Raw genomic sequence first — 11,148 nt, forward strand, 5'->3', positions numbered from 1 at the left:
TCCGGTTTTGATCCCGAGGAGGGGCGTCGCGGTTGATCGGCGAGCGGTGGATTCCGGCGCGTGGTTTTTGGCGGAGACCGGAGGGTGCTGGTGTTCATCCGGAGCTTGACCGCGCGGCAGAGGAGGTGTCAGTCTGACCGAGCAAATGCGCGCGAGATCGTCGGAGAGCAGACCGGTGTGACGCCGCCGACGCGATTCCGGCCGGTTTTCTCTTCCCCTCGTTGCTACAGTGGCAGTGCTGGGGTTTTTGGCTTTGGGACAGTTTTGTGGTGGAGGTCTCAAGGAGGAGTCTTCCTCCCGAAGGAAGCAGAGAAGTTCTAAAAAAAAGAGACCGAAACAGAGGAGGGCAACGCCGCCGCGCCGCCGTCGAGGGATCCGGCCTGGTTCTACTTGTCGTTGCAGCGGCAGTGCAGGGGCTTCGCGGTGTGCTTAGGTGGTGCTGGAGAAGGAGGAACCAACCTCTCGGAGGAAGCAGAGAAGGGCTCTGTTCCGTTCCGCTCTGTTCTTTGTAGCAGAGACTGATCTGATTCTGATCTCGTGGTGCTCTCCGGTCGCACCTGTGCTGATCTCGTGGTGCTCTACTTCATCATACGGTAGAGATTGCTGATTTGCGCTGCTGGATGCGTGGATTGTCGAACTGCTGCAGTATCTGATGGTGCAGGTGCGGCGTTCAGGTTCAGTACTGATGTCTGATGCATCGCACCTCGTTGGAAGAAATATTACTGGTGGGTGGATCACAGAAGACGTTTCTGTATGCCATCTCCAACATGTTCGGTGCTGGGCTTTCTATCTGCCAGCGGAAATGCTTATTCAGAACTCCTCTGTTCAGCCTCCAGGTTTCCGTTCGCTTGCAGTAGCACAAAAATGGCAGATGCAGGTTTCAGGGGGGCGTGGTGAATCCAAGTGTTTCTCGCAGGAAACTTTCGATTGCATTCTGCCAATCTGAATATCTGCTCATGATTGGACATGTTGTCACCGAGTGCATGTTGGTTAAATCACTGGCTCTTCAGATCAATCAATGGGCATGCTCTGCTTTAGGCTCCTCTTTCTTCAGAAACAGAGGATAAAACAGAGATGGATGATCTATATTTGTCTTGTCTCTGCCTACATACGTTGGAATGGCAATGCAAGACAAAAGATCTGCAAACAAGTGCTAATCTATCAAAATTTTCAGAATTAGTACACAATTGGTTATCTTTATTCCTGAGATTTTTCTCTGAGTTTGGGAACATGGCCATTCTTGATTAGTTTGCTTTAAATCTGTTTACCGCAGTTAATATCCTATGACTGAACATTGAAATTCAGATAGATGTCTCTCTGTGTACAAATCCGTTCATATATTCCCATTTAGTTTAGTTGCTACATTGTGAATCTGAAAAAAGGTCGATAGCTTTTTGTTGAGACAAGTGGGATCTCTAACTTACATCGTTAATTAAATTCTTTATTTGTTAGGCATCAAACGAGGCTTCCTAAAATAAATTTAGCTCACACATTTCTACTTCAGGCCATTCATTGTTACTGGCAAGATAATTGCCATGATGGTAAGAAACGGGGAATTGCTTCCAGAAGCAGGGATGGAGTGCCCAAAATGCGAACATCGCATTGATAATAGTGATGTAAGTACCATTAACTATTCAATATGACTGTTTCATTTACTTTTATGCACGGTTCTCTAGTAATTATCTTTTTGCCCATGTTCAACCTTGATCTTCACAAATGCACTAGGTCCAAACAAAACATCGGATGCAACACTAGTAGTAAGTAATAGTTCCATGGTATCGTTATTACACTTGATATGCTTATTGAAACATTATGTTCTAAACTACATCGGTGCTTATAATTTGTAACTTCGTCATTATGAGCAAGCAAATAAAAACCAGAATGGCGGTCCTGCAGTTAATACAACATATTAATACACGTGGTTTATCGGGGCAAGTAAAAACCTGATGGAACCTGGTCTTATGATCATAGGGGATGAAAAATTGTATGTTGTTTCGCATTAGAAGAACTCCATGAAGATGCAGAAGTTTACAAAGCAAAACGAAACAAAACAAAAGGCAATGCTAGCAAAACCTATGAAAGCTATCAAAACCGAAAAAGAAGGCAAAAACTGGGCAAACCGCAAACTTCTACTGCTTCTGGATATTGCCTAGTATTCCCTCTGCTCCTAATACATCTCATTCTAGCTTGCAAATTTTGTTCCAAATACATGCCATTCTACAATTCGAGAGATAACTCTGCACCACCCTTCTTTTTCCATTTGCTATTTCAGTGTCACTTAATACTAACAACTAAACTAACACCTCCCGCAAAAGCTAAAAGTAAACTAACACACACCATCCAAACAACAGTACTCAACCCTCTATTTCCGAATAGTGGTATCGTGGTCTTTTCTTTGTCTTGATTGAAGTGTAAAATGCTAAAAGCTCATGTCTTCATATTGCAGGTTTCATCACAGTGGCCAGGACTCCCTACTGGTGTTAAGTTTGATCCTACTGATCTTCAACTGCTTGGACATTTAGAAGGGAAGATTGGCAGGGCAGTGTCCCATGTACTAATAGATGATTTTATTCCAACTATAGAGATGCCAGAAGGAATCTGCTATACACATCCGGAAAATCTCCCTGGTACATGATTCTTATTTTGGACTTGTTATCCGGGCTTTCTGAATTAGAAAGTTAGCTCATACGATGCAGAGTAAGTCTTCATTAGCTAATTCATATACGTCTGCAGGTGTCAAATCAGATGGAACCGCCAGTCATTTCTTCCACAAAATTTGTAATGCCTATGATGTTGGCACGCGCAAGCGTCGCAAGATTAGCAACAGCGACTGCAATGTTTGTGATGAGCATCTCAGATGGCACAAGACTGGAAAATCCAGACATATCTTAGATAATAACGGTGACATAAAAGGGTGGAAGAAAATAATGGTTCTTAGGAAAGGAGGTGCCAAGGCAGAAAAGACTAATTGGACGATGCATCAGTATCACCTTGGGGTAGATGAAAATGAGAAGGATGGGGAGCTTGTTGTTTGCAAAGTCTTCTTTCAGTTGCCGTCAGAGAAAGCTGGGCAGTCTGTAATGTTCGCTGTTAATGAAGAATCCGATTCATTTGCTGTGAAAATCGATCCTACAACCCCAATGACATACCCTCCGCAGCCTCCTCGGCCAGACAGTAGTCCATTCGAAACCGAGCAGAATCAGGTAAATCTTCATTGACCGATGAAACTATCATCAACTTTCTGGAAGGTTTTGTCTTATCTATCAAATAAAATCCTATGTACACCCGATAAACTCTGTTTATAGGACTCTAGAGTATTGACTTGCAATACTGATTGTGGGTGAATTATTGGAAGCCCCTGAACAAAGCCTTGCAATACTAGGATCCCTCCGTCTGAACAATTCCTTCCTCAACTCTAGGTTTCATGTAGTACAGATGCTACACTGCACAAAAACAACTAGATACTCCTACTAGACAGGAGAATTTTCTCTGCTTGCAAGAGTGCATCCAACAGTCTCAGAAATATATGAGAAGCTTTTAAGTCCTTATAAAGATCCATGTATCACAAATAGTCATGTTTGCAAAAAAATAAAAAAAAAAAAAATCTGATTCCTTAACTAAGCGATTCAATACATAATCGATCCTGATTACTACAATAAACCTTTGAGCTTTGAGCCAAGCTCTGCATGAACCTAAATTCACATCTTGAATAGGACATGCATTTTACTTTTTCTGCTGCCAAGATAGCCCCCTCAAGTTATGCCTTTCTCTTCCTAAATTAATAATATTGTGCATATACTCAGCACAGCAGTCAGCACTTAGCAGATTGTATCATCTTGTAAACTGTTATAACTCCTTAATTTCACTGGCATTCATGTTACGTGACAGGAGGAGGAAGAGTTCCGCCTATCAGCTGTTCGGGGAGCCGCGGAATGGCTCGCTGGAACCTCGTCGTATGCCGTTGATGACGCAGCGCTGCCTGGCCTGGATGAACACCCGTCACGCGGCAGAACGCCGGACGCCGCCTACCCTGAGAAGCAGCATCTGCCTCTTGTTGACACGGACGCGCTCCAAGAGTTCCCCGAACCCGGAACGCCCCCGGACTTCTCCGCTCTGGCCGTAAGCGCCGCGGCGTTCATCATGCTCGTTTCGTTTCCCGGTGCATATATATTTCTCATGGCTCATCTCCTTGTCTCGCGTGTGTTTACGGCAGGACTTGCCGATCGGGTCGCTGGATAGCTTCACATGGCTGGACCAAGAGTAGGGGTTCTCAAGTGGCGGCGCAATGCGAAGAGGCTGTTTTTCTCGTGATGTATGTTGTACTCCCTCCATCCGAAAATACTTGTCATTGAAATGGATGTATCTAGATGTATTTTAGTTCTAGATACATCCATTTTGATGACAAGTAATTCCGGACGGAGGGAGTACTATATATCTGTGTATAAGTGATGGATCTCCAAGAAAATTTTGTATATGATCCTGCAGCTTGCTGATGAACGTAGCTCAGCTATGTGCCTATGTTTACTGTTGTAGTGGTAACAGATCTTTTTTTTAGTCCTTTTACGGTACATCAAATTAATTTGGACCTTTTATTTTTGTGAGGTAACGGTCCAGATGAGGCAATACTACACCCAAATTCGTGCAGTACATTCAAGCCTTAGGGGCATTTTGGGTGAATCACTGATATAAATCCTGCAGCAGCTTCACTCCCGAAACAATTAAGTTTCTCATTGTACGATCTGATTGTATGACAAAGAATCATCAGCCACCTTGTGCGCTTTGATTTCACGGAGACGCATGTCTCCAGCAGACGTGCATCAGTACGACTTACAAGGAATCAATCAGCAGCCGCCGGCGGGCACGCCTCGGAACTGCGGCGTTTTACCAGCTGGGACTCCACGCGCGAGGCCGGCGGACACCTCTCGGAACTATGGCGTTTTGGCCGGGCGTGGAAGCCAGAATCCATTAGCATGGACTCCATGTGGCCGGCGAACTGCGGCGTTTTGGCCGGCGTGGACGCGAGAATCAATTAGCAGGACTACTTGGCCGACCGACGATGAGGGGATAGGTCGATGGCGATTCGAGCGGCCAGCCCTCGCTCTCATGGCTACTCGAGCGGGGTGGACCCGCCTTACCGAAGATGGACGGTCCACCTCGTCTCCGACCTATCCGTACTGGCGCTGCTGCTGTTCCGGCGGGGCGTGTTTCTCCGACGAGGCGGCTCGCCGTGGCTGACGTTGCTGGACGACCGTGGGATTCGGGTTGACTCCAAGTGGGTACACGATAGCGAGGTGATACAAGAGGGGATGCAGGTCAGGTTTCCTTATCACGTTGTTTTGGTGGACACAGCGCTGGGGGCTGGTGCGAAGACGCGGCGTGACACGAGAATCGAGGTCAAGGAGGAGGGGGAGTGTCGGGAATGGCGGATAATTAAAGCTGCGGCGCGTTGAGCGGCCATTCCATCCCCACTCGGCGGGATCCACACCTCTCTCCTCCCACAAGCGAGCGCTTCGCCCCTGGAGACCCATGGCGTCCTGGAAGCCAAGGCTCGAGGCGAGGGCAAGGGAGATATCCGATGGAGACGAAGAGAAGATGGGAAAGCTGATGGAGATCATCTCCTGGTTTGCGGAGGAGCGGGATCTAAAGGAGGCGACGAGGTCGGCGTTTAGAAGGCTCACGGAGGTGGAGGATCTATGCCTCTCCCCGTCGGGCGAACCGATGAGCGCGCTCAAGATGCTGCTCTGGGCAATGATGGAGGAGGCGTCGGATGACCCCAGGCAGGCCATGAAGTGGAGGGTGTTCCGCTCGCACCGCAACACTTTGATAGGTCGGTCAGAGTTCGTCGTTGGGGTGGTGATGAGCCTCCCTGCATCGGTGCCTGTGGAGAAGATGGAGGTGCATGCAGATCCAGAGAGCAGCAAGGCCAAGGGGGGAGCAAAGCCTGGTTTGAAGAGGAAGAAGGCCAAGATGCCACTGGTGCTAAGGAGATCGCCGCGCTTCCCTCGCTGTTCGTTGCGCCTGCTCTGCCTCGCCCGTTCCCAGGGACGGGGATAGGAACCTCGGCGGCGGGTGGTCGTTTCTGGCTGCTCGCCGGTGAGGACTCCGACGAGGAAACTGGGCCCTCGTTGGATCTGCAAGGTATGAATCCCTCCCTGAATAAATATCTCATCGATTTTGAATTGATGGGAACGTCAAGAAAATCAAGTTTGAAAAAGCAGCGGAGATTGGTCGCTGAAGATGGGGGAAAATCTGAGACCAGAGCTCGTTTTGGCTCTGTTTTCGAGAAGGAGAATTTAGATAGTATGGAAGATGAACTAATTGAGGATAAAATCAGGAAAATTGCCAGAAATGTTTCTGCCAAAAAACCTATCAGGGCTTTTGTTCTGGGGGATTGCGCTACCCTCTCTGGAGGTGCTAGCTGCAAGGTTGATTCCGACCAAATAAGAAGAAGCAAATACATAGCAGATAAAATGAATTCAGGAAATTATGCGCAAATTCCAGATTTCTGGTCTAATACGGATAGTTTATTTAGAAAATATGGATATAAATAGTTATTTAGTTTCTAATGTTAATGACATGGGCAATGAAAAAGCAATGTCTCCCCCCGATTGGGGTAGGAAGACAATAATCAAGTCTGATGGAGGTAAAAATGGTCAAAAAGGAGAGGCGGGATATAGAAATACGCTTTCCCAAACATTTTCCCATATAAATAATGAGCCTCTCCTCTGCTTTGAGAGAGAGTACGACCCCGTCGAGGATTTAGGGTTTCCCCCTCCTCCGCCGCCACCAAACAAGCATAGTGAGGCCAATGATGAACAGAGGTGTGGGTGGATTAAGGGGAGGAGGGAGATTCAATAGGGGAGGGAGAGACAACTATCAATACAGAAAGAAAGAAAGAAGAGGAAAAAGACGGAGCTAGAGAGAATTATGAAAATGATGGCAGAAACGGAGGAAGATTTGGATTTAGAGAGGAAGCTGGGAATTCCAATCTTCAGATGGAAATGGAAGGAGGGAGAAGAGAAGACATGAAGATCCACATAGAGAGTAAGGAAATTCTTGCTGACAAGATGGAGGAAGAGAAATCGACCAAACATCTCAAAGGTAAAGATACTGCTATGGCCCTTAACCCCCTCTTGATCTGATCCAACAGCAGCAATGGTTTGGGGCGATCTTAGCTCAGATGGAACAACAAGGATCGGGAAGCTCATCTGGTGCTGGGGGGCCGCTCCTCCAGGGAGCAGCAGAAAAAGTGACTTGGAAAAGAAAAAAAGGAGATTATGGGGAAGGGAAATATTACACTAGGAGGGGAGAAGCTGAGGTAGGAATGGGCAATAAACAAGGGCAAAATGGATGGGGTCAGAATACTAGAACTGGACAGAGAGAAAACTTTGAGCAGAACAAGAATGGGGGCAATTTCGGGATGATGTGTAACAAATTCAAAGATACCAGACATTTGACAAGAGACTGCAAGCCGCCCACTGAAAGTGCAACTAATCCCCGGGTGGTTTTGGTAATTCATAACAACATATAGCTCATTGAACTAATATCCATTCAAGATTAATGTTTCAGAAAGTTCAATGATTGGTATGACATGGACTAGAGATGTGGACCCCTCAAAATGCTAAGGACACATATTGGCAAAAGCTCAAGACTCCTCATTTTCATTTTAGTGATCCAAGATCACATTGAGTCCATAGGAAAAGCCAATACTATTAAAAGGGGATGAGGTGTTGCTTAATGGCTTGCTTGCTCAAAATGCTTAGTGATATGCTCCAAAAGCCCTCAACCACTTTCTCATTTCCACATATGTCCTAAACCTAAAGTCAAACTCGGCCCCACCGATTTGACCTATCCGACGCCACCGAGTTCACTTGACATAGCCATAGCCAGAAACCCTAACCAGTTCGGTCTCACCGATAGGGATCTCGGTCTCACTGAGATGGAATTGCAAACTCTCCGTTTCCCTTGGTAACATTTCGGTCTAACCGAGATGAGCGATCGGTCCCACCGAGTTCACAGTTCAAACTCTATGTTTCCTTTTTGTAACGTTTCAGTCTCACCGAAATGAGCGATCGGACCCACCGAGTTTGCTGGACCAAGTCTCTGTTTGCTTATTACTGAAATCAGTCTCACCAGTTCATGTGATCAGTCTCACCGTGATGAGGTTTTGCTCTAACCCTAGCGCATCGGTCCCACCGAGTTGACATTGTTGGTCCCACCGAAAATCCTAACATTCACATTTTGAACCATATCGGTCTGACCGAGTTTCACTATTCGGTCCCACCGAGTTTGGTAAATTGTGTGTAACGGTTAGATTTTGTGTGGAGGCAATATATACCCCCCACCCCCTTCTCCATTTGAGAGAGAGCCAGCAGAACGTGCCTACACTTCCACTACTCATTTTCTGAGAGAGAACCACCTACTCATGTGTCGAGACCAAGATATTCCAATCCAACCACAAGAATCTTGATCTCTAGCCTTCCCCAAGTTGCTTTCTACTCAAATCATCTTTCCACCATATCCAAATCTACGAGAGAGAGTTGAGTGTTGGGAAGACTATTATTTAAAGCACAAGAGCAAGGAGTTCATCATCAACACACCAGCTATTATCTTTTAGAGAGTGGTGTCTCCTAAATTGGTTAGGTGTCACTTGGGAGCCTCCGTCAAATTGTGGAGTTGAACCAAGGAGTTTGTAAGAGCAAGGAGATCGCCTACTTCATGAAGATCTACCCAAGTGAGGCAAGTCCTTCATGGGCGATGGCCATGCTGGGATAGAAAAGGTTGCTTCTTCATGGACCCTTCGTGGGTGGAGCCCTCCATGGACTCGCCCAACCGTTACCCTTCGTGGGTTGAAGTCTCCATCAACGTGGATGTATGATAGCACCACCTGTCGGAACCACGCCAAAAATCTCCATGTCTACATTGCGTTTGCTCCCTCCAAACTCCTCCCCTTTACCTTCATATGCAATGATTTACATTCCGCTGCTATACTCTTAGAAAATTACATGTGTAGGATGATTGCTTGACTTGTGTTAGGGGCTGCTCCATCAAGTCAGGGGCTGCTCCATCAAAGCCCAAGACTGCCCCAAGGCTGTTGTTGTTGCTGCTCAAGCTTCTAAGCCCGCAACACCCAAAAGATCAACAAGGAACATACCAGCTGCTGAAAAAAGCAAGGCCCCAGTGCCTGAAGTGGAAGAAGAAGAAGATGCCCAAGTGCTCAGAAAATTGAAGCCCAGATCCCAAATCATGATGATACACATCCAGTGGCTGAAAACATGAAGTTAAGGAAGGATGCAGGTCTCAGGCTATGGAGGCAGACAGACCCATATGCCGCCAGGAGGAGGACTATTGTGGATTACAGGTTCCACACAAAGGAGCAGCAGGATTTCTATGAGATAGTGCTCCTGGACAAGAAGCCCATATTAAGTGATATGAGATGGATTGTGAAAGTGCAACTAATCCCTGGGTGGTTTTTGGTAATTCTTACCAACATATAGTTCATTGAACTAATGCTATTTCAAGATGACCATTTCAGGAAGTCCAATGATTGGCATGGCATGGACTGGAGATGTGAACCCCTCAAAATGCAAAGGATACATGTTGGCAACAAGCTCAAGACTCTACATTTTCTATTGAAGTGATCCAAGATCACATTGAGTCTATAGAAAAGACAATACTATTAAAAGGGGACGAGGCATTGTTTAATGGCTTACTTGCTCAAAATGCTTAGTGATATGCTCCAAAACCCTCAACCACTTTCTCATTTCCACTTATGTCCTAAACCTAAAAGTCAAATTCGGCCCCACCGATTTGATCTATCCGGCACCACGAGTTTCATTTCCCATAGCCACTGCCACAAACCCTAGTTTCTTCGGTCTCACCAATAGGGATCTCGATCTCATCAAGATGGGATTGCAAACTCTCTATTTGGTTTTTGTAACATTTCGGTCTCACTGAAATGAGAAAATCGGTCCCATCGAGTCTGCATTGCAAACTTCCTGTTTCCTTTTCATAACACTTCGGTCCCATCGAAGTGAGCGAATCGGTCCCATCGAGTTTGCCCGACCAACCGTCTATGTACTATTGCTGAAATTGGTCCCACCGAGTTTATGCGATCGGTCACACCGAGATTACGTTATGCCCTAACCCTAGCATATCGGTCTCACCAAGATGACTATATCGGTCCCACCGAAATTCCTAACGTTCACATTTTTACCTGGATCGGTCTGACCGAGTTTGCTGATTCGGTCCCACCAAGTTTGGGAATCTGTGTGTAACGGTTTGATTTTGCGTGGAGGCTATATATACCCCTCCACCCACTCTTCATTCGTGGAGAGAGCCATCAGAACAAACCTACACTTCTACTACTCATTTTCTGAGAGAGAACCACCTACTCATGTGTCGAGCCCAAGATATTCCAATCATACCATATGAATCTTGATCTCTAGCCTTCCCCAAGTTGCTTTCCACACAAATCATCTTACCACCATAGCCAAATCTGTGAGAGAGAGTTGAGTGTTGGGGAGACTATCATTTGAAGCACAAGATCAAGGAGTTCGTCAACAACACACCACCTATTACCTTTTGGAGAGTGGTGTCTCCTAGATTGGTTAGGTGTCACTTGGGAGCCTCCGTCAAATTGTGGAGTTGAACCAAGGAGTTTGTAAGGGCAAGGAGATCACCTACTTCATGAAGATCTACCCAAGTGAGGTAAGTCCTTCATGGGCGATGGACATGGTGGGATAGACAAGGTTGCTTCTTCGTGGACCCTTCGTGGGTGGATCCCTCCATGGACTCGTGCAACCGTTACCATTCGTGGGTTGAAGTCTCCATCAATGTGGATGTATGATAGCACCACCTGTCGGAACCACGCTAGAAATCTCCATGTCTACATTGCGTTTGCTCCCTTCAAAATCCTCCCCTTTACTTTCATATGCAATGATTTACATTCTGCTGCTATACTTTTGGAATTGCATGTGTTGGTTGATTGCTTGACTTGTGTTAAGTTGCTAAAATCTGCCAATAGTAAGAATTGGGAAAAGGCTAGATTTTTATTTGGTCAAGTAGTCTAATCACCCCCTCTAGACATACTTTCGATCCTACAAGTGGTATCAGAGCTTTGGTTTCCATTTGCCTTGATTTACATAG

General features: G+C 46.2%; 1 protein-coding gene across 1 annotated transcript in view; it reads left to right on the forward strand.

Moving 5' to 3' along the window:
* The window catches only part of LOC119367950 (NAC domain-containing protein 73-like), a 5,068-nt gene extending 536 nt beyond the window's left edge, over positions 1 to 4,532 (forward strand). The window contains exons 2-6 of the mRNA XM_037633325.1: positions 1,505 to 1,616; positions 2,447 to 2,627; positions 2,734 to 3,203; positions 3,889 to 4,119; positions 4,214 to 4,532. Coding sequence (XP_037489222.1) covers positions 1,505 to 1,616; positions 2,447 to 2,627; positions 2,734 to 3,203; positions 3,889 to 4,119; positions 4,214 to 4,264 — 1,045 coding nt within the window. The 3' untranslated portion in view covers positions 4,265 to 4,532. The remainder of the gene's footprint in view (positions 1 to 1,504; positions 1,617 to 2,446; positions 2,628 to 2,733; positions 3,204 to 3,888; positions 4,120 to 4,213) is intronic.
* Positions 4,533 to 11,148: the final 6,616 nt, after the last annotated feature.

Source organism: Triticum dicoccoides, chromosome 2B (assembly GCF_002162155.2).
Source record: "Triticum dicoccoides isolate Atlit2015 ecotype Zavitan chromosome 2B, WEW_v2.0, whole genome shotgun sequence".
NCBI classification, from domain to species: domain Eukaryota; kingdom Viridiplantae; phylum Streptophyta; class Magnoliopsida; order Poales; family Poaceae; genus Triticum; species Triticum dicoccoides.